Here is a 22,396-nt window from a genome sequence, read left to right on the forward strand (position 1 = left end):
TGGAGTGGCAGGTAGTGAAGAAGCCTCCATGTTAGCCTATGTGAGACCCAATGCCAAGACAGTGCCCTTTGGAAGTCGTATCCAAAGGGCTTCAGGCAGTTCCTGGTACATAGTGGGATCTATATAAATGTTTGTTGAATAAAAAGGAAAACAAAAGAAAACAAACCTCCTAGTAATAAAGCTGAGGGAAGGTATTCCAATCTCTCCCCTCTGTGAGAAGTTTTTTTGTTTTTTGTGGTGTGTGTGTGTGTGTGTGTGTGTGTGTGTGTGTGTGTGTGTGGCTATTGAAGAGGCTATCTTTGCCTACCCCCAAAGGAGTTGGCATCCAATTATGGGGGAAACTACAGTCATTACTATAAACCCTAAATAAGACAAGAACTTTCCTACAACCCATAGATCCTCAGTAAACCCGAGGCTTCTCCCACCTTGCTCTCACTGCTGACAGACCCTCAGGCAAATTCAGTCATAGATCTGCCCATACACATCCCTCCCTACTTTTAGTTTCCCTCTCCTCTCCTTCAGGGACTCTATTCCATCCTCACCTCCACAGCATGCATCAGCCCCCACAATGCAATCCAAAACCCATCACCAAAGTCTGCTCTCAGGCAGAAGTAGGCTCCCTGAAGGCATTTCAGCCCCCATTTTCCATTATTAATGGGCTGACAGAACAGAGTGGAAAGTTCTTCTGTCCCTGCCCAGCAACTCCTCCCCACCAACAGAGTCCCTTGGTAGGGGGGTGGTGGGCAGTAGAGGGGCAAATTCTAAGCTGCGTAATTCCTACATGAAGACTGTATTGGTGAGACTGGAGTACAGGCTGTGCCAGCATAGCTGGGGAGTGAGTAGCAACGCTCAGCTATAATTAGTCACCCCCAGAGCGGAGCCTGCAGAACAGGGAGAGGGAGGAGGGTCTCTGGTGGGAGGAGGGGCCACTGGCTGCTCAGAAGTGGGGAGGCAGGGGCAGAAGTAAGGAAAAGCAGCTCTATTCAAGGTAAGCAATGTGAAGCACAAGTTGTGCAGACAGAAGGAGGTCGGCTGTCCGAAACCACCTAGTGTAGGCAGCATATAGTAAGCAAGGCCCTGATAAATAAGGTGGGTTTTTGTTGTTGTTGTTGTTTTGTTTGTTTGTTTTACCCCTGAAGTGGGAAGAATGTAGACCTGAATTATGGTGGGGGGGGGGTGCCGCTAAGCACCCCTAAAGAACAGTGCATCTATAGGGGAGCAGAAGGGGACTAGAGAAAAACTGACAGTCTAGTATCCCAAGAAAGTGGACACTTGGACGTGGTCTCCTGGGAAGACTGCTTCTTCAGGACCAAGATGCCTGAGCTTTCCGGAGAACACTATCCCTTCAATGTCCCCACTCACCCTCGTCGCTGACAGAGGGTTCTAGGAGGCTGGAGATTGCTGGAGGAGGGGCCAGACCGAAGGGTTTACTGCAAGGGTAAGAGGGGAGCAGAGAGGGCAAAGGAGTCTAGGGATGAGGCTGGAGAGAGCAAAGGCAGCCCTTAGGGAAGGCAAAGCCTCAGACCTCCCCCGCGCGAAGGGGAGGAGGCAGAGCCACAAGAGAGGGCGCAGGAACTCTGTGAGAGCCCGGATTTGTGGAATCGGAGCCTGAGTCCTGGCACTGTGCAAGAAGCCGGCCCAGATCTGGCGACTAGGGGGTGGGGGTGGGTCCGCTGCCAGCCACCGGCCTGGCTTTCCCACAGACGCACTCACCTATTTTGGCCAGGCTGGCCACCAGGATCCACAGGGCTACCAGGTAGGGCGCCTCCACCTCGTGCCACTGCCAGCGGAAGAGCGCCAGCCCTGGAGGAGGCTCGCCGGGCGACCCCGGCTCCCGGGTGGGCTCTTCGGTTGCGGCCGCCCCCGCCAGGGGCAGCCAGAGCAGCGGTAGTGCTGCGCACCGCATCCTGCCGACTGCCTAGCCGCCCTCCCGGCACCGCACGGCCGCCGGCCTCGCGTCGCCGCCGCGCCTACCGGCCGCCCCCGCGTCACGAGCACGTGGGGCCCGCTCCCCCCAATCCTGGCTCCGAAACCCCCAAGCCGGGTCCGGACTCCGAGACCGTGCTCCGGGCGCCCGGACTCTGGACCCCTGCTCCTCCCCCACTAAACCATTCTCAGCTCTGGAAATCCCCCAGTGCAGCTCTCCCCCAAGTCCCGAAACCTATTCCTTCGAGTCCGCTCCTCCAAACCTTCCTCAAAGCTCCCCCGACCCGGTTTCAGAACTGTCAGCCCCCACAGCCTTCCAGAGGCACTACTGTCCCACCCGCCCAAGGCTGCAGCCTGCGGGGGAGGGGGGGAGAGGGGGAGGGGGAGGGGGGAGGGGCGGGGTCCAGGCCCGAGGGGCGCGTCTCCACAGCTAGTGCAGACCCGCGGCGAGCTGCCCACTGCTGTTACCAAAGGCTCGGGCCCCGACGCTGCCCCGTGCAGACGGCAGGTGGCAGTGCGCCGCCGCCCTCCGGAGCCTAGGACCCCCTACGGGCCCCCGCCCAGACCAGAGCTGCGCACGCGCATTGGGCGCGCCCAGAAAGCCGTGAGGGACAACGCTGTCCTCCAAGTCCCCAGAAACTCCAAGGCCTAGATTAGGTCCGGCTCTCCCCAGGCTGAAAAGAAAGCTGTTCCTCTTTATCTCCCAAACCGAGGAGCACCCGGCCACACTTTCCGTCAAACTACAAGGAAGTCTCCTCACCTTTTTCTTAAAACTGAAGGGAACGTATCTTCTTTCCCTAAACTATGGAAAACCCAGCCTATCAATTCCCTTCAAACTAAGAGGGATCCACTCACCTTTTCCCCCAAACCTGAGGAGGCATTCGGCTAATCTCGCCCCAAACTGAGGAGGACCGACTCCATTTTTCATTCAAGCTGAGAAGCAACCACCCCACTTCTTCGCCCAAACTGAGGAAAAATATGTTCTACCTCCCCACTCAAACTGAGTCATCACATCATTTTCCCAGAGCTGAGGGGCATCTTCTTACCCCAACTAAAGGGAAATCATCCCACCTCTTCCTTCATACTGAGTGGAATGTATTTTCACCTCTTGCTCCAAACTTAAAGGGACCCATCTGCATGTTTTCCCCAAATGATGTAATCCCATCCACTTCATCCCTCAAACTGAAGGAATCGGGGCCATCTCATCCCTAAACCCAGGGAGACCTGGCTGGCCACTATCTGAAGAAATATCCGCGCCACCTGCCCGAAGAATTCTTTGACCAGAGCGCAGCCTCATCGCCCCCAAGCCCAAAGAAAGCCTCCCTGACGTGGGTGCGCTCTTGAAGGCGGGGCGCGAGCTTGGGTTTTCCCGCCGGCAGAGCCAGTGAACTAACGGAATCACGATCGCGCCCTCTGACTGGCTGGCGACAAGCCTCGCCTCCGGCAGTGGTAGCTCCCCACTGCGTGTTCAGGGACTACTCTTAGCTCCACCTCCTTCCTCGGCCCCGCCTCCGTCTGGCTCCTCCCCTCAGCAGCGTCCGGTCCGGCCCGGCCCAGACAGCCGAGCTAGTGGAGTAGACGCCGCGGCGTAGCCGGGATCCTCCCGGAGGCGCGCGGCGCGAGCCCCTGACAGAACCATGGCGGGCGAGGAAGACCGCGGAGATGGGGACCCGGTATCAGCGGTGACCGTGCGGGTGCAGTACTTGGAGGACACCGACCCCTTCGCATGTGCTAACTTCCCGGAGCCGCGCCGAGCCCCCACCTGTAGCCTGGACGGGGCGCTGCCCCTGAGTGCGCAGATACCCGCGCTGCATCGCCTGTTGGCGGCGCCGCTGAAGGTGAGGGGGCCTAAAGAAAGGTTGGGGGCGATCAAAGGTTCATGGTCGGCGCCATGAAAGCCTTTGGGAGGTACCCCTCGGGGAGAGGCGGGAGTGGGTGCGTTCCTGCGGGAAAGTCTTGGGCTGGGGACCTACGGTCCAAGCTGCCTCGCTTTCGCGGGACGCCTCTCAAGTTGAGGGAAGCTCAAGAAGGGAGGTGGGAGCTTGTTGTCTGCGCCACTTTGGCTGCCCCCTCAAAGTGAGGCCCATCTGGGGAGGTGTTCGGGGTCCATTCGCTGCCTGTCTGCTTGGGTAACCGATCTGGATAAGGTGACGGTAGATGTTTGGGTGGTAGCGGACAAGGAGTTCGGAGCTGGGGAAGGACCAGCTTCCACCTGCTTCAGGTGAGGTGGGGCGGGACCAGGAGGAGGGGCGGACCGGGGCGGGCCACTGGGGGTGGCAAAAGCTTCGAGCGGTTTCTGTTGGCTGGATTGGGTCCTGCCCCATAGAGCGTTGCCCCTGTCGGTGGGGGCCTGGGTAGGGAGTGAGAGTAGAAGAGAGACTTCACGGGGTGAGGGGAGTCCCCGGGAAGCGACCTGGCCCGGGACACGCAGAGAGCCAGTGGCTGCACTGGTGGAAAAGCCCTTTGAGTCACGGCCCCCACCATCCCGTACTCCAGCCTCCACCAGCCCACGGCTAGAAGGGAGGGGGCGAGCCCGGCTAATTTTAAACCGCCGGCCTGCCCTAGTTTGCCTGCGTACCGGAGCCGACTAGCGCACAGTGCTGGGAGAGGCCCTTTTCCAGATGGTTGGCCCTACCTCCCCTCCGGCTCCCTGAGCTCAGCCCCCCGCAGGCAGCCCTTTCCGGCGCTCTGGGTTTCCGGGCCAGGACTCTGGGAGGTGCGCTACCACCCCCCAGGGTTCCCCGCGGCCAGTCCTCACCGAGTGGCGAGAAAAAGGAGAGGGAGGTGGTGGGGGTGCCCTCCCTTGCTCTCAGCCTTAGCTGGGGGGCGAATTGCGCAAACTTGCCCCCTGGGCCCGGGGTCTCCCCTGGAATGTGCCCCGGGCGCCGGGCCCCCAGCCTGCATTCCTTGCTCTGCAGGCCCGCCCCGCCTCTGAGCGCGGGCGGGAGAGTTGGTGAGATTATTGGCCCCGGGGAGCGGCCCGTGTCCGGGCAGAGCCCGAGCTTCAAGGCCACGGCTTGAAGGTTGCAGTACACTGCCCACTTTAGAATTTTGATGCAACCCTTTTTGTGCTGCCCTGTTCAAAGGGGGAAACTGAGGTGCGCCTGGAAGAAGCACATCCAGCCCGAGGCCACTTTCAATTCAGGATAGGCACTGGAGAGAGAGGGCTGCTAAACTGAGGCCAGATTCCTGCCTTCAGGCTCATGAAACTCTTGAAATAAGGTGCTGAAATAAGCCTGGAGCATTACAGAGAACATAGTATTCCTTCTACTGCTACTCTAGGGCAGGACTTAGCCCTAACACGCCTCTTCCCAATTAGGGGCAGATTTAGGAGGTCAGGGACAGGAAGAAACCACCCCTTGCTTCTTCCTCTCATTTAGGGACCCATCTCCCTACTGCACCAGGTGTTCTGCCCTCTGTTCTGTGCTCCCTAGCTAAGGACACCACTGAGCTCAGATTGAGAATGTGTTAAGTACCCCCCAGCGTAGACATTCCTGGGCTCCTCACTTTTAGGATATTCCACTTGGTGTACCTGAGGACACAGGCAGGATATGCTGGTGGACACACTGGGTTACTACTGTGCCTGTAGCCAGGACTTCCTGGGGCTGGCAGTTCTGCCAGGAGTGGTCAGATACACTGTGATGTGTTCATCCCAAATATAAACTGTGACCACAGCCCCAGAATAGAAGGCTGAAGGAAGAAGGGCTGAGAATAGGGTAGGGGGAGGAACATCAGAGAACTGAGAGAAGGGGAGCAGGGCTCCTCCTTGCAGGAAATGTCAACAGCTGGTTCCTCCCCGAGTCCTATAAGGGTGTGCCCCAGGGGCACAGACACGACTCAAACTTGCCTAGATAGCCCTATAGAGAGGAAAGGTGGCCCAGAAACCCAGGCATTCCCATTCTAGGCTGAGAGCAGAAATAAGAGGGAGGGGGTCTCTACTTACTCAATGCTTTATCCTCTGTACATTTGTCTAGTAGGGGAACAGGACACAGCCAAGTGGACATCTACCCTCCCATTCTGGGCACTGACTGTCATCCCTGCAGACCCTGGGAAAGCACAAAGGCCCAGCCCACTTTCTCTCTGGGGCTCCACCCCATGCACCCCATTGGGCTGGGCCCAGCCACTAGAGTTCCCCTGGGGGCTTCCTTTTTAAACTGTTTAGAGCTTTCAGATCTGAGAAGGCCTTGCTCATTTCCTCCTAGTCTAGGAGGAAGCTCCTAGCCACAGCCTCTGACTCATCTCCTGGCCTTGGGAAGGGGGCCGGTGGAAGGGGGTGGAGAGGGTCCTGGCAATGCCTTGGGCCATGCCTGGTGTCCCCAGGGGAATTTAGAAGTATCTGTCTTCCCTCTGTTGCAAGCCTCTCCCAGTCCAGGGACCTGCTTCTGCCCAGAGGAGACCTGGCCCTCTGGCCCTGCATTTTATCTCTTTACCCAGAGTTCTGCTACCTTTTGCTCTTCTGGGCAATGCCTCAGGAGCCCCTCTCGGACACCTATAAACCCTGCCACATCTGAGATAGCACTGACTTCTCCGTGGACTCTGGGCAGAGAGACCCAAATGCTGCTCGGTCCCTGATGCAAAGGCCAGAGGAGCCCCCTACTTCTAGCAGCAGGGATAACCCTAGAAAACTTTGTCACCAGTAACTCTGTTTCCCCAGCTGTGGCTAAACATTAGAGAAGGACAGGGGTGGCACTGTCCTGGAATATTTCCTGACCTTGCACCGTCCCTACTCCAGCCCCAGTTTACCCCTCAGGAGCAGTTGTTGCAAGGGGGCTAAAGTGTGAACCTGACCTGCTTGGACAGGGACCAACTGGAGGGGTCCCAGAGGATTCTTAAGGGTAAGATGAGGTGCTCTGGTGATGAATTGAGCCATTTATTCTCCTGATATGGAGGTCTTTGGGGGATACTAGAATATTGGGATGTGGGCATGGATCATGGCCTTCTTCCAGCTTTTCCTGGGACCACCATGTCCAATTTACTGGTCATTCTGGGGTAGGGAGCCTGGGCTGCAGCCTGGTGAGCAACCTCAGGACTTAGATCCTTGCAGATTTAGGCACTGTTACCTTGGTGTGTATGATGTGTGTGTGTTCACTGGTGTTCCTTTGCTTGCTACAAATTTGAGGACCAGTTTGGGGTATTTGCAGAGTCCAGAAAGCTGAGGGGTGGTCTTTCGCCCTTGACAACACTACAGGCTCCAACCCTCCCTCCACCTCCCCTCCAGGGTTTCCTGGAGCACTTCCAAAGTCCATCCATTCAAGATCTAGACTCAGTTAGCCCTGGTTCCAATCCTGGTTGTGCAGCCTAGGGCATATTCACTGAGGTTCTGAGCTTTGGTTTCCTCACCTATAAAAGGATTATCAGGAGAAGGGGGCTTGGCTGGCTCAGTTGGAAGAGCATGTGACTCTTGATCTCAGGGTCATGAATTGGAGCCCCATGGTGAGTTGCAGAGATTACTTAAGTAAATAAAAGTTTAAAAAAAATTGTCTGGGACACCTGGATTGCTTAGTCAGTTAAGCACCCAACTCTTTTTTTTTTCCTAAGTGTTTATTTATTTTTGAGAGAAAGAGACACACACACAGAGACAGAGCATGAGCAGGGGAGGGGCAGAGAGAGAGGGAGACACAGTTTGAAGCAGGCTCCAGGCTCTGAGCTAGCTCAGAGCCTGACATGGGTCTTGAATTCACAAATCATGAGATCATGACCTGAGCTGAAGTCGATGCTTACCTGACTGAGCCACCCAGGTGCCCCAGGCATCTGCCTCTTGATTTGGCTCAGGTCATGATCTCACAATTCCTGATCTAGCCCTGTGTCAGGCTCTGTGCTGACAGTGGAGCCTACTTAGGATTCTCCCTCTCCTCTCTGCCACTCCCCTGCGTGTGCCTGTGCTCACACATGTGCACACGTGCACTCCCTCTCTCTCAAAATAAATAAATAAACATTAAAAAAAGGATTATCAGGAGATTCAAACAACTAGGCAAGCTGGTATGTGACACAGAGGAGGCATAACTAATATGGATTTCCCTCCTCAAGGCCCATCCATAGTGTCTCATCTAGGAAGTCATGGTCTAATTGGAAACCCAAGATAACAGGAGAAGGAGGGTTGTTAGAGCACAGGGTCTCTCTCGTGTTTAAAATTTATTTATTTATTTATTTATTTATTTATTTATTTATTTATTTATTTATTTCGTTAGTTATTATTTAAGCGATCTCTATACCCAACATGGGGCTCAAATCATGACCCTGAAATCTAGAGTTCCTCCGATTGAGCCAGCCAGGTGCCCCAAGGGTCTTGTGTTTATAGGAAAGCAGAAGAAAAAAGCAACAAAATCATTTCCTAAAATAGGAGTCCTTCAGCATATAATTCTGCCCTCTTCTCCATCTTCTTTCCCTGCCCCTGGCGTGACCATTCTTGACTGATTTGCAGTTATGAAAAATAGTGGGGAGTAGACACCATGGTCTCCTCAGTTTGGCCCTGCATTTAAAATCATATGTAACAAGTTGGTTTCGGCTGCCAGAAAAGCTTGAGCCCAGAGAACCAAGAAAAAGTGGGCTGGATGCTGAAGGGAGGGTCTGAGCCTGGGAAGAATGGAGAGGACTCCACTCTAAGACAGAGAAGCATGAAAGACAAGAGCCAGGAGGGAGTCAAGGATATGAGCCCATGCTGGCCCTGTGCTGACCCTAAGCGCTGTCAGCAGGGACCAGGGTTCAGACTTACTCTGGCCTGGCCCAGCCCCAGGGTGTGAGAAACAAGTACCAGAGGTTTGGCTCTCAGAAGGGTGACCCAAGGAAGGGGGCAGGGGTGTGAGGGACAAGCACCGTCCAGCTGACAGGAAGTCTCTGTTCTTTGCTATCCTAGCCTATCACCCCCCATCTCTACCCAGGACAGGCAACTAGGTTAGGGGAGAGGGGCACCAACCTGGAGGCTCTGGGCTGGCTGTTACCTCTGGACTTCTTCCTAGAAATGGGGCCCTGGAAGAATAAGACAAAGTGGCTAGGGAGGCCACTGCTGCCACCATGGAGGGAAAGGGTTTAAATCTGCTCATCTGAGGAGGCTGGGTGATAGAGCACTTGGCCTTCAGGACTCTACCCCAAATAGATGCAAGTATCCTGGAAGGAGAGGGCCATTCTTTGCTTACTTGGGATTATAGCATGTAAGTGTGCTTGCAGGAGGGAAAGACATCCTGCTTGATCCGAGCTTTCTGTACGTGTGCTTCTTGGGCTTGTGCTCCTCCAGAGCGTGTATGTGCGCGCGCGCACACACACACACACACACCAGATCGTAAACCTGGGTGTGGAAGTACATACCAGGTATAATATAATCACCCTCCAGTGTTTACCTTTATGGCACTCTGCCCCTCTCCTTTCTTAGCACTCATGGCAGTTGTGCTTCTATATTTATTTGTAGTCTTTTTTTATTTTTTTTAAATGTTTATTTATTTATTTATTTATTTATTTTTAATTTTTTTTTTTCAACGTTTATTTATTTTTGGGACAGAGAGAGACAGAGCATGAACGGGGGAGGGGCAGAGAGAGAGGGAGACACAGAATCGGAAGCAGGCTCCAGGCTCTGAGCCATCAGCCCAGAGCCTGACGCGGGGCTCGAACTCACGGACCGCGAGATCGTGACCTGGCTGAAGTCGGACGCTTAACCGACTGCGCCACCCAGGCGCCCCAATGTTTATTTATTTTTGAGACAGAGAGAGACAGAGCATGAACGGGGGAGGGTCAGAGAGAGAAGAAGACACAGAATCCGAAGCAGGCTCCAGGCTCTGAGCTGTCAGCACAGAGCCAGACGCGGGGCTCGAACTCACAGACCGGGAGATCATGACCTGAGCCAAAGTCGGACGCTTAACCGACTGAGCCACCCAGGCGCCCCTGTGGTCTTTTTTTTTTTTTAATGTTTATTTATTTATTTTGAGAGAGATAGCACAAGCATGGGGAAGGGACAGAGAGGGGGAGAGAAAGAATCCCAAGTAGGCTTCCCACTGTCAGTGCAGAGCCTGATGGGGGCTCAATCCCACAAACCATGAGATCATGACCTGAGCTGAAATAAAATTGGAACTTAACCAACTGAGCCACCCAGGCAGCCACTTGTGGCCTTTTTCTGAGGTAAGGCTGCTGGCCCTCCCCAGCTGGGCTCCCCACTATGTCTTCAGCACCTAAAATCAGCCTGGTTCACGAATGTTTGCATGAATGAGCTATTCCATATATGTGTGATTTGGGGGATCCCTGAAGGGGTTTGTTTCTCTGGGGCTGTGCCAGGCTGTGTGGATATGTTTCTCTAGGGTCCTAGAATCCTCTAGTCCAAGGTGGAAGGAGATGCAGCTATGCCTGGATGGGGGTGGAGTGGGTAGGCTGCTGAGTCACCATGTGGGAAGAGGGATCAGGAGGAATGTGGGGCTGCCCTCAGCTGAGCTGGCCCAAGATAAAGTACCCCAGGCCTGGGGCCTTGCCGCCCCATCTCAGGCCTGTTCCCACTAGGCCCTGGAGAAGATGACTCTGCTCTCAGGGAGGGGAGAGAGGCCAGGCCCGCCCAAGGCGCCCAAGGGAGGGCAGGCAGCCAGGCAGGAAGTGGGACAGAGAACAGGCTGGAGTGTTTGTCCTATGTCCCATGTCCCAGGCAAGGCGGGGGTGGGGGGAGTGGGGGAAGGGGAGGGGGTGTCACCCAAGGGCCTCACAGGCTGAACTGCCAGGAAGGAGCTAGGTCAGTCTCTCAGACATGAGCAGAGTATAAAGCAGAAACGGGTAGGGGCAGGAGCTGGGCTCCCTTTCTCCCAGGGGACCAACAGCAGCTGTAAGTCCTTGGACTGGGACCAGAGCAGGGCAGTGCTGACAGAACAGTGGGACAGATGTTAGGACTGACTTTCCCAGTAAGATGGAAACCAGAAAATACTCTGCTTCTCCAGAGGTGGGCTCTCCCTGGGCCATAGCAACCCAAGGAGCAGGGCCACTCAATACAAGGGGACTTTGCTGAGCCCTGCATACTGGCTCTGTGCTATGGGGGAAGTGTCTGGAAGAGGCACAGTGCTGCCCTCAGACTCTCAGGAGTCACTTCTCTACAGGTACTTCTCAAGAGGCCAAGTGTCATGCCTGGTGGTAGTAGAGGGGAGCCGGGCCGGGGGCATGATAGAGATACTTGGGAAGCACACACACGGATAGAATGTGTGCCTCATACAATGCAGGTTTCAGGGACCTGCTACAGACTGATAGAGTCAGACCCTAAAACCTAGTTTTTAACAGGCCTCTTGGAGGCCTCTGAGGTCTAGCTCACTTGGGGCAGGGCAAAGACCCTGAGGCCTGAAGGGACTGATAGCCTATGGATTACTCACTGTTCCTCGCTGTCTCAATTCAGGGAGACACACATACCACACACACACACACACTCCTTCCAGCTGGGTTTGCACCAATATTCTTAACACTTTCTCCCTGGGCTTGAACGCTTTGTGGATGCAGCTTATCACCCCCAGGGCTGTGAACTTCCTTGAAGGCAGGAACTTCCTCCCATATTCCATTCCCTTTCCTTATTCATGTTCATGAGCTCAACATGTTTAGTGAGCACTTACTGTGAGCCATAGGACTGTGCTAGGCTCTGCAGATATAGCATGGGGCAAGACAGACATGCTGCCTGAACCCAGAGATCTCATGGTTAGTGGGGAAGGAGACTAGTGTCTAGGATATTATAATGCTGTATGGAAGGCCTCACACATGGGGTGGAACGGGTTGCATAGCACTGGCTACAGGAGTTCAGGAAAGTGTTCCAAAAAAGCATTACCTAATCTGAAACATGCAGAATGGTAGGTGTTAGCCAGAAGACATAGCACATTCAAAGGGCAAGAAAGCCTGGCACCTGAGGTAGATGGGCTTCGTGCACGGTAGGCCCATGAGAAATGACTGCTGAAGGAATGCATGGCTGCAGCATACACCCTGTGGTATGCCGCTCTGCTGGCTCTCTGAGTGGAAGTAGAAGGTCATGGGGTCTCCATACATATCTCTACCACCTCTTTCCCAGCCCTGACAACTATTCCCTTTGCCCCCAGCTGGAGGACTGTGCTCTACAAGTGTCTCCCTCTGGATACTACCTGGACCCTGAGCTTTCTCTGGAAGAGCAGCGGGAGATGCTGGAGGGCTTCTATGAAGAGATCAGGTCAGAGCTCATGGGACCAGGAAGGCAAGGCTGGCCCCTACCCTTGCCTCCACCAGGGGCTGGCTCAGGTGTCAGCAGCCAAGACACCTGATCTCTAGCCTAGGCTGAGAGTCACCTCCTGCCATGCCACCCCACACGACTGTGCCAGAGGAATCCCTGGCCAGTGTTACCTGATGCCTGGGATGGGGCGGGGGGGGGGGGCGGGACGTGTGTGATCTCCCACATACCTGAGATACCTATGTTTGCACAAACCCTCCTGTTGAGGAGGAGGGAGTTGGGCCAGGAGTGGCATGTGGGGTGGTGTTTAGCTGCCTTGGTGTGGGGGGCAGGGACCCTGAGGAATGGCCTGAAAACTGCTGACTAGGCTGCTTAATTCCAGCAAAGGGCGAAAGCCTACACTTATCCTGCGTACTCAACTCTCCGTGAGGGTCAATGCCATCTTGGGTGAGTGTATGAGGACGTTAGTGTCCAAGAATGCCCCTCCCCAGCGCTGCTGGCTCAGTTTCTTTCAGGCCTGTGCTGGACAGTGGACAAAGCACATGGGAGACAGGATGTGTGGCCCCTTCCCACTCCTATCCTGACCTCTCCTTTCAGGGCCAGGGCTGATGTTGCAACTAAACCGGATTGGGGGTTGCCCAGAGTCAGGGAGTGGAGGAGGAGGTAGGGGGCTCAGGCACTAGAATATTCTTTGGTGGGGGGTTGTGTCCCCTTGAGGTTTCCATGCCCACCTACCCCTTGCAGAAAAGTTGTATGGCTCCAGTGGCCCTGAGCTCCGCCGTTCCCTCTTCTCACTAAAGCAGATCTTCCAGGTGAGGCCCAGAAGTGGGCTGGGGGTGGGTGTCCAGCCTGAGCCCTGCTTAAATTTCCCCATGGTGCCCCCAGGAGGACAAGGACCTGGTGCCTGAATTTGTACACTCAGAGGGGCTGAGTTGCCTGATCCGTGTGGGTGCTGCTGCCGACCACAACTACCAGACCTACATCCTCCGAGGTAAGTCCAACTCCTCCCCCATGACCCCTGCCTTCAGTGACCCCTTACTGACCTCTTCTTGTCTCTGTGTCCCCAGCACTAGGCCAGCTGATGCTTTTTGTGGATGGGATGCTAGGGGTGGTGGCCCACAGTGAGACTGTACAGTGGCTGTACACACTGTGTGCCAGCATGGTAAGTGGCCCTCCACACAGCCATGCACCCTTTTCCCACTGCCTCTCTCTGGACCTCAGTCTCCTATTCTGCAAAGTGGGCTGGAATTGAATGAGTCTGAGGCTCGTCTAAGTCTAGAACGTACTCCAACACCTGGTTCTGGGGCCAGGGTCTTTCTGCCTAGACTCTCCTCTTTAAGTCCAGCCCCAGAAGCCCTTACCCCTCCCCACCAGGAGCTGATACAAGTCTGGCCCAAGCCCCACTCATATGTGGTGACCCCTCCCCCTAGTCCCGCTTGGTGGTGAAGACAGCCCTGAAGCTGCTGCTGGTCTTTGTGGAATACTCTGAGAACAATGCACCGCTGCTTATCCATGCTGTCAGTTCTGTGGCCAGCTCTACAGGTGAGAGACTGTTCCTTCTCCCCCCTCAACCCCCACTCAGAGCCCTCTCTCCTACCTGTCCCCGCATGACTGCTCCCCTTTCTGTGTCAGGCTGTCTTCCTTGGGCCAATCTGGTGTCCATCCTAGAGGAGAAGAATGGCGCTGACCCTGAGTTGTTGGTGTACACAGTCACCCTCATCAACAAGGTGGGTATGGCCGAATAGGGGGGAACCAGGTGCCAATTCTGGGACCCTTAGGTTCCTGACTTCCAGTCTCCACCAGCCTTAGCCTTGCCCTCCCATCCCCACCCTCTAGACACTGGCAGCACTCCCGGACCAGGACACCTTCTATGATGTGACAGATGCACTGGAGCAGCAAGGCATGGAGGCCCTGGTCCAGCGCCATTTGGGCACCTCGGGTACTGATGTGGACCTGCGCACACAGCTTGTGCTCTATGAGGTGGGCTGGGTCACCTGGGCACAACTGGCGGGGAAGAAGGAGGTGCAGTTCGCCAGCGGCTCACATCTGGGTCTACCTCCACTAGAATGCCCTGCGGTTGGAGGATGGAGACATCGATGAAGCCGCTGCAGGTGGAAGGCGGGAACGCAGAAAGCCCTCTTCAGAGGAGGGCAAGAGGAGCCGCCGATCTCTAGAAGGCGGGAGCTGCCCTTTGCGCTCCACGGAGCCTGGGTAAGATAGAACTTGCCCTAGCACTTGGGGAGGTGTGGATCTGCCTGCAGTGGCCTTGTCTGTTGATAAGCCCCGCCTCCAGCCCCACAGGCCCTGTCTCTAGCCGCGCAGGCCCCGCCTCACAGACAGGCCCCACCTCCAGCCCCTCAGACCTGGCCTCAACGGTAACCTCCACCTACTCCACTGGCCCTGCCCTGTCGACAAGCTTGAACTCCAGCCTCGTGGGCCCTGCTTCTGGCCTCCTTACCTCGGTGAACCTCTTTCCTGCCATCTCTGTGGGGCCATCAGCCGACAGCTCCAGCGAGAGGAGCATCTATAAGTAAGTAGGAAGATAGTGGAGGCCACCCCTAGAGACCTCTCTCCAGCTGTCCCTCCACTGAGCCCCTCCACAGGCCCTCCGCCTCCTCTGCCCAAACTCCTCTGCCCAAACGCATGCTTTCTCTTTCTTTCCAGACTTCACCAAACTGCTCCTGTTTGGTAAGTGACTGCTGGGGAGTGGGGTTCAGCCCTGACTGGACCTCTTACTCCTCCTGCTTGTCTCCTCATCTCTTTCTGGCATTCTGCCTGTCTTTGCCCTTTGTCATCTATCTCCTTGCCCCCCTTCTTTATTTCTCTGTCACTGTCTCTTGACTCTCTTGTTCTTTGTCTCTTACTGTGCCCTGTCCTGCTTCATGTCAGTCTGTCCCCTCCATTTCCAGTTTCTTCATGTCCTGTCACCCCACCCCTCCTCTTTCTACTGGGGCTGGGAAGGAAACCCTGATATTACTGCCCAGCTGTGTGTGGGTACAAGCAACTGGGCTTTGGAGTGGAGCAGGCACCATAATTACCATCTCTTCCTCTCATCCCCCCTACCCAGGGCCCCTGAGAGCCCACCTGTCTCTCAGTCCCCTACTGAGCAGGCAGTGCTGGAGTAAGTATAGAGGCCAGCCTGCCAGGCCTGCCATTTGCTCAGGGCTTCAGCATTGCTTCCCCCAGCGGGGGTTCCATGTGCCTCATGCAGCCAGAGCTGGGGGACTCTCAGGCCCATCCTCTCCCATACATAGCCCTCCTTTGTTACCCAAGGACCAAGCACTGGGAAGCAGTTCACTGGGGTCATAGTGTTCAATAGTGACACCTTAACGAGTTTCAACCAGAAATGAAGATACGGACTCCCAATCTGGAGCCCATTCTTCCATGTCCTCAGCCCAGGAATAGGGAAGGGGGCTAGGATCTAGGGTGCTGTGTGGTATAGGGGTGGAGGAGCAACCTAGGGCTGAGGGAAGAAGGGCAGGGACTGAAGGCCAACAAAGGCTAGAGGGGCTGAAAAATAGACACTGGATCACATTCATTATTCCAACATAAATTGAATGCCTGTTGTGGTAGCTCACTCAGTAAAGCATGGGACTCTTGAGCTGAATGCTTGTTTCCCAGGCCCTTTTCTAGACATGGGTCATAGCTCTCAGAAGCTACCAGACATGGGACAGCCTGGTGTGCCCATTGGAACAGCTATCCCCTTCCCCTGCTCTAAGGGTCTAGAATCAGACAGTGAATGTGAATAGCAGCAAGGTTGCATGTTAACTGTTAAGTAGAACTTCTCCCCATATGTTGACCTGGGAAGGCTGGGTTGGCAGTGACCCTCCCCAGATGGGGAGGAATGAACAGGGGCTGCCTTGGGAGGGCAAGTCCTGGGTCTGCTCAGCGCATGGACTGTTCTCTGTGTGTGCCTGCAATTTGGGGCAGTGCCCAGGGGCCCAGCAAGGCATGTACACCACCCTGGGCTGGGGTGTGTCAGACACCCTCACTGACAAGTACCTCCCCTCAGAGCCCGGTTCCTGGAGAATGTGGCAGCAGCAAAAACAGAGAAGCAGGCTGCACTGGCCCAGGGCCGAGCAGAGACACTGGCTGAGGCCATGCCTGATGAGGCTGATGGACACCCAGGTGAGTAGGTGGGTGGGCAGAATCCACTCATGTTGCCCTATTGCTCCAGAGGGCGTGACACTGACAGCTGCTTCTCTTCTCTAGATACCCGGGAACTATGGGGCTCCCCAGAACCAGGCCCTGCACCCAGAACACCCCAGAGCCCTGCCCCCCGAAGTCTGCTCCGGGCCCAGCGGAGCCTTGAGCCAGAGCCCAAGGAACCACTGGCCCCACCAAACCCCAAGGCTGAGCCCATTCAGGAATTCCCTATCCGTGTACCTAAGCTCTGCATTGGAGACCTGGACTTCTCAGATTTGGGGGAGGATGAAGACGAGGACATGCTGAACATGGAGGCTGTGGAGGCTGGGAAAGGGGTCCCACCCCCACCGCCCCCACTGCCTGTGCTCTCTGGAGGTGGCCCACCTCCTCCACCCCCACCTCCCCCACCCATCAAAGGCTCACTCCCACCACCTCCACCTCCCACCACTCCCCTTCCTCCCTCAGCACCTGATGGTTTAGCCCTCCCCACCAAGAGGAAGACAGTAAAACTCTTCTGGCGGGAGCTAAAGCTGGCTGGGGGTCATGAAGGCTCTGGGAGCCGCTTTGGGCCCTGCCCCACACTGTGGGCCTCACTGGAACCTGTCTCGGTGGACACAGCCCGGCTGGAACACTTGTTTGAGTCCCGTGCCAAAGATGTGCTGCCTTCCAAGGTAAACCCACCCTCATCTGCAAGGTAACCCCAGCGGAAAGAGGAGGGAATCAGAACTGAAGGGTCTGAACTGCCAGGGACAGCCACTCATTTCCCACATGGGGAAACCAAGGCAAAGAAAGGCATTGAGTCTTGTCTGAGGTTTCTCAACAAGGAATCAGCAGAGCCTAGCCCTAACTAGACTCTAAGCTCATCCCAAGGCCCTACATATCCCAGATCCCTGGTTGTGGGGTGCCCCCACCATCTGGCTATTTAGAGGGGCTATTTAGAGTGCCTTTGTAGATTGTTGCCCCAGCTAGTCCCTTTCCCAATCTTACACTGCCCTCTTGCCAACTTTAAAGAAAGCTGGTGAGGGCCGCCGGACAATGACCACAGTGCTGGACCCCAAGCGCAGCAACGCTATCAACATTGGCCTAACCACCCTGCCACCTGTGCATGTCATTAAGGCTGCCCTGCTCAACTTTGATGAGTTTGCTGTCAGCAAGGATGGCATTGAGGTAGGGATACCAGCTAAGGGTGTGACAGGGAGGTGCGAGGTCTGGCCCTCTCCTTTGGTCAGTGGGCATTTCCTGTCCCTCCCAATGGTGGGCATGGGCTTAGCATTTCTACAGAGCAGTTCCCCAGGCCCTGGGGATACCCCAAATGACCAAATGACCTAGGGATGAGTCAAGACCAACATCTGAGGCCTCAGGCCAGCACTGAGGGGACTTCGTGTGGGGTGGTGGTTGCATCCTCAGAAACTGCTGACTATGATGCCCACGGAAGAGGAGCGGCAGAAGATTGAGGAGGCCCAGCTGGCTAATCCTGACATACCCCTGGGCCCAGCTGAGAATTTCCTGATGACCCTTGCCTCCATTGGGGGCCTGGCCGCACGTCTACAACTCTGGGCCTTCAAGCTGGACTATGACAGCATGGAACGGGTACTTAGGTCATGGCATGTGGCAGGAAGTGGGGCAGGTGAGCACAAGGACCAGATAGTTTGAGAGTCCTTTGTCTCCCACTCCAGGAAATCGCAGAGCCGCTATTTGACCTGAAAGTGGGCATGGAACAGCTGGTGCAAAATGCCACCTTCCGCTGTATCCTGGCCACCCTGTTGGCTGTGGGCAACTTCCTCAACGGTTCCCAGGTTAGTGGGAGTGCATGAGGGCTGGGGGCCAGGGCTCTGGAGCCTGCTAGGCCCAGGCTCAGATGGGGTCCTTTCAGAGCAGCGGCTTTGAGCTGAGCTACCTGGAGAAGGTGTCAGAGGTGAAGGACACAGTGCGCCGACAGTCACTGCTGCACCATCTCTGTTCCTTGGTTCTCCAGACCCGGCCTGATTCCTCTGACCTCTACTCAGAAATACCTGCCCTGACTCGCTGTGCCAAGGTTAGCACCAGCCAGAGGCTTGACTAAGACCAGCCATGGCAAAAGGGAGTGCTGCTTTCTGGGGCTGGCTTTTCCTCCGTGTTCAGGCTACTGTGCCAGAGTGTGCTCAGCTACAGGTGTTGTGTGGGCTGTATCCTCTGCCAGAAACATTCTTTCCTCTATTGGCCTGGCTACACCTACTGTCTTTGGGTCTTCATTTAGCCACCACTTCCCTCAAGAGAGCTTTTCCATTCCCCATTATATCAAATGGACTTGTCTCTTTCCTGGATTAGACTGTGAGCTTTTGGAGGGCAGGCGGAGGCTTTTTGGCTCTCTATATCTCTAGGGACCAGACTGGCTGGCCTGACAGAGGCAGCCTCAGGTGGTGCCTGTCTTTGGGGGGACAACATGCATACCCCCTGCCTTTCCAGGTGGACTTTGAGCAGCTGACTGAGAACCTGGGGCAGCTGGAGCGTCGGAGCCGGGCAGCTGAGGAGAGTCTACGGAACTTGGCCAAACACGAGCTGGCCCCAGCCCTACGTGCCCGCCTCACCCACTTCCTGGCCCAGTGTGGCCGCCGTGTTGCCATGCTGCGGGTAGTACACCGCCGTGTCTGCAACAGGTGGGGACATGGGCAGAGGGCAGGACTGCTATCACCATCCCTCACACCCTAAGCAGGACTCACCATCCCTCCCCACCCCACCTGCCTAGGTTCCATGCCTTCCTGTTGTACCTGGGGTACACGGCCCAGGCAGCCCGGGAAGTGCGCATCATGCAGTTCTGCCACACGCTGCGTGAGTTTGCACTGGAGTATCGGACTTGCCGGGAACGGGTGCTACAGCAGCAGCAAAAGCGGGCCACGTACCGTGAGCGCAACAAGACACGGGGCCGCATGATCACTGAGGTAGGAACCTTTTCCAGGTTTGGACTGCCACCCCCATGGTTTCCTTCCCCTGCGCCCAGCTCACCCTTCTCCCCTCTACAGACAGAAAAGTTCTCAGGTGTGGCTGGGGAAGTCCCCAGCAACCCATCTGTCCCAGTGGCCGTGGGCAGTGGGCCAGGGCGGGGTGATGCTGACAGTCATGCCAGCATGAAGAGTCTGCTGACCAGCAAGCCGGAGGACACCACACATGGCCGCCGCAGCAGAGGTGGGACCTATGGCCACTGGGGGCAATGGGCTTTGGGGTCACCTTATCCTGACTTCTCTATCTGGCCTCTCTCAGGAATGGTCCAGAGCACCTCCCCAGTCATGCCTACAGCAATGGGGCCCTCCACTGCACCCCCAGAAGAACCCCCAGTCTCCAATTTACCCAGTGACACTTCAGATGAGATCATGGACCTGCTGGTACAGTCAGTGACCAAGAGCAGTCCTCGTGCCTTAGCTGCTCGGGAGCGCAAGCGGTCCCGTGGCAACCGCAAGTCTTGTGAGTATTCCCCAAACGCCCACTACCCGCCTTAACCACATCAACCCTCTCTAACTCTGCTCTGTTCCTGCAGTGAGACGGACGTTGAAGAGCGGGCTCGGAGAGGACCTGGTGCAGGCACTGGGACTGAGCAAGGGTCCTGGCCTGGAGGTGTGAAGGTACTGCCTCTAGGACATGGACGGGCCTCAGCCTGCAATGTAAGAGACTAGAGAATGAGGAGGAATCAAAGCAGAATTCTGGGCCTTTTCTCAACCCTAAGGCCACTGTGTGCCCAGTGGACAGTGCCTTGAGCAGTATTAGCTGTGTGTGCCTGTATGCAATTGTGTGTTTGTGTGTGTATATGTACTTGTATGAGCTCCCTGAATGCATGGAGTATAATAAAGTTTTCCTAGCCAATCCAAGACTCTCTTCCTTCTTTGAAGGTACCACACTCAGTCTGTAGCAGGAGGCTAATACCAAACGACTGGCTCTTCCTGTCTCACCCTCGTTATCACCCACACAGCCATTAGCCACATTCTGAGCCATTTATTTAACAATCCTATACCTTAGACCGCTTTTGGGCCCTGGACGAGGCCCTCCTTGCTCCTGGCATGGGGGCCGTGCGGCCGGTGGCCATAATGTCAGTGGCTATAACCGCTTCATCTGCCGCCGCTCCTGTCGGCGTTGCCGTTTCTCATTGTGCTCTGGTGCTGGGGTGCCACTGTCTGCTGTGAACCAAGGGCCCAACACATTCACCCACAGAAGGTAAAGGGCCCGGCCCGGAGCCTAGGACAGAAAAGTTAACTTGAAGCCTGGTGCAGGAAATGAAAGAATAGAAAGTTTAGATGCCCCAGTCTCTTCTTGGGAGCCCTACAACCCACGCACCAGAAGCCAGAAGGACCAGATGTAGAGGGAGAAGCAGCTGAGCACTTGCACGATGGCTGTCAGTAGAATCACATCCTTAAGGTGCCTGTGAATAGAAAGGAGGCTGCAAGGGCCAAAAATAGGAGATGGGCCCCAGTTCATCTCCCTTCTACCCTTTCAAGTTGTGGGCAATTGTGGGTCTTGGGCTATCTGGGCCCCAAAACCCCAGCCCTGGGGCCGCTCACCTGGGCTGGCAGCGGGGGACACTCACTCTGCCATGCCCTGCTCCATGTTGAGGTCCATTCCACCATCCATCAAGGCCCCATCCTCAGAAAAGGCTGCCCGTGCCATTGAGCTCATAGAGTGGTAGCTGGCCCCATATACTGCCAGGCTAAAGCCCAGGGCCATCTGCAGAATAAGAATGGTATCAAAGACCAGCCACTAACCCTACACACTCACCCACTCCCCAGGAAAGGGGACACTTACCCAGGCCCAAAATGAGGCAGATGAGTAGAAGAACACCAAGGTCACAAGACAGTAAATGGCCTGTAAGCAGATACATGGTCAGGCTGGAATCAAAACCTACCCTAAACCACGGGTCTCCCTAGACTGTGACCAAAAGTTAGGCCAGGCTGTGGAAAGAGACAAGTTGTGTCTCATAGGGTTGTGGGGGAAAGGGGTCTGTTCCCTGTGTCCTGAGTACCCCGGCTCCCCTCTGATGTGTCAGTCCAGGAAAGAAGGCCCTGTGTATTTGGGATCAGAAGAATGGGCTCAAGTTCATCTGAGACTCAAACCTTCATTTGGTTTTTTTGGTTTTGTTTTGTTTTTGACTACTCAGCACTTTCTTTGTGCCAGGGTCCATTCTCCTTTCTTTAATTGTAGTTTTCTTCTGGAAAACTACACATGGCTGTCACATACCACCCCCTCACTCACTCACTCACACACACACACACCCAGAAATGAGGACAATGGGACCTTGGGTGGGCACAGAAGAAAGGAGGAAGGCACTTACATTTGCCCCCAGTATGATCCGCAAATAGAACTTCAGAGTCTCTCTGTTCTCTTCAAATATCTGCTTCTTCCCTCTCGTGCCCACTTTGCCCTTGGGCTGCAGAGGGATGATGGTAAGATGCTGTCAGAGCCCTCCTCAGCCAGGGTCCTCCTCACTCTGCCCACCACTCTGATTAGCTACAGAATTACTCCTGCACCTAACCCAGATCCCCATGGTGCTCAATCTAGCACAATCCTAGAGATGTCTACCCCTCCTCCATTCCATCCTGGTTAGAGCTGACACCATCTGTGCTGCACCCCTTAGCTACGATCGCCTCTTGCTCACCCTGGAAAATTCCAACACTAGGCTGGTATGTCCTGGTTCCCCTGGTCCAGCTTTGGGCTGACAACCCCTTCAAGGGGGACTCCTGAGGGGCGCTGAATGGTGCGCCCTTCCGGCCTTTGCTGGAGTAGTCCAGATCTTGGCTGACGCCCACCCCCTTTCAGGCCCCTAAGATCTCCGGCCAGGTCTGGGACAGCCTGGAACTGACGCTCACTCCCCTCCCGGACCACTTCTATGGTCGTGCGCGGCTCCATTCCGCCCGCTAGCTCTAGTACGGTAGGGCCACCTCACGGCGCCCCCCTCTGGCTGACCCGCTTCCCTTGATGTCCCTCCTCTGTTTTCAGTCTCCCGACCCCGGGAAGGTTCGGCCATTGCGAACCCCGCCCTACCCGCCCTACCCGCCCTCCTTACCGCCATGGCGCGACGCAAACACCCAGCAAGAAAAACAAGGCAGAGCGACCGAAACCGCGGTCAAAAGGTACCACATCGGCAGCACAGGCACTTCCGGTGCAGACCCAAATCGTCACAACTGTGACGGAAGTGGGGGATCCACTTCCTTCCCAAGACCCTCC

The 22,396-nt window shown here is 55.6% G+C and overlaps 3 protein-coding genes across 12 annotated transcripts in view; 1 reads left to right on the forward strand and 2 right to left on the reverse strand.

The window, feature by feature from the left end:
* The window catches only part of SLC9A5 (solute carrier family 9 member A5), a 32,349-nt gene extending 18,619 nt beyond the window's left edge, over nucleotides 1–13,730 (reverse strand). For 6 of the 7 annotated variants that reach the window (XM_025920524.2, XM_025920523.2, XM_086689188.1 and 3 more), the window contains exon 1: nucleotides 1,714–3,481. In XM_025920524.2, coding sequence (XP_025776309.1) covers nucleotides 1,714–1,906 — 193 coding nt within the window. In that variant the 5' untranslated portion in view covers nucleotides 1,907–3,481. Of the gene's footprint in view, nucleotides 1–1,713; nucleotides 3,482–13,661 lie in introns of those variants that run through there. The other variant, XM_086689192.1, reaches the window with a different exon arrangement.
* Nucleotides 3,462–20,044, forward strand: FHOD1 (formin homology 2 domain containing 1). Of its 3 annotated transcripts, XM_086689177.1 has the most exons (24): nucleotides 3,462–3,764; nucleotides 11,961–12,067; nucleotides 12,447–12,511; nucleotides 12,809–12,876; nucleotides 12,950–13,055; nucleotides 13,132–13,226; nucleotides 13,495–13,606; nucleotides 13,697–13,791; nucleotides 13,901–14,044; nucleotides 14,130–14,275; nucleotides 14,358–14,594; nucleotides 14,729–14,752; nucleotides 15,132–15,185; nucleotides 16,077–16,192; nucleotides 16,277–16,881; nucleotides 17,222–17,377; nucleotides 17,618–17,800; nucleotides 17,887–18,006; nucleotides 18,084–18,245; nucleotides 18,656–18,846; nucleotides 18,936–19,128; nucleotides 19,210–19,372; nucleotides 19,448–19,648; nucleotides 19,722–20,044. In XM_086689177.1, the coding sequence occupies exons 1-24, from the start codon at nucleotides 3,564–3,566 to the stop codon at nucleotides 19,802–19,804; spliced, it is 3,627 nt and encodes a 1,208-aa protein (XP_086545303.1). In that variant the 5' UTR covers nucleotides 3,462–3,563; the 3' UTR covers nucleotides 19,805–20,044. The 3 variants fall into 3 exon arrangements, with proteins under 3 accessions (XP_086545303.1, XP_086545304.1, XP_086545305.1); XM_086689178.1 differs by lacking the exons at nucleotides 14,729–14,752; nucleotides 15,132–15,185 and having other exon boundaries at nucleotides 3,463–3,764; XM_086689179.1 differs by lacking the exons at nucleotides 3,462–3,764; nucleotides 12,809–12,876.
* Nucleotides 13,678–22,388, reverse strand: TMEM208 (transmembrane protein 208). Of its 2 annotated transcripts, XR_015244751.1 has the most exons (7): nucleotides 22,236–22,388; nucleotides 21,504–21,599; nucleotides 20,978–21,037; nucleotides 20,763–20,899; nucleotides 20,513–20,597; nucleotides 20,193–20,413; nucleotides 13,678–13,728 (listed from the first exon to the last, which is right to left on the reverse strand). XR_015244751.1 is itself a non-coding variant. In XM_025920777.2 (6 exons), exons 1-6 carry the CDS (start codon nucleotides 22,239–22,241, stop codon nucleotides 20,276–20,278), a joined length of 522 nt encoding a protein of 173 aa, XP_025776562.1. In that variant the 5' UTR covers nucleotides 22,242–22,388; the 3' UTR covers nucleotides 20,159–20,275. The 2 variants fall into 2 exon arrangements, 1 of the variants encoding a protein (XP_025776562.1); XM_025920777.2 differs by lacking the exon at nucleotides 13,678–13,728 and having other exon boundaries at nucleotides 20,159–20,413.
* Between the last annotated feature and the right edge of the window lie 8 nt (nucleotides 22,389–22,396).

The sequence above is a fragment of the Puma concolor genome, chromosome E2 (genome assembly GCF_028749965.1).
Source record: "Puma concolor isolate L17-30 chromosome E2, mPumCon1.1.hap2, whole genome shotgun sequence".
Lineage (NCBI taxonomy): Eukaryota > Metazoa > Chordata > Mammalia > Carnivora > Felidae > Puma > Puma concolor.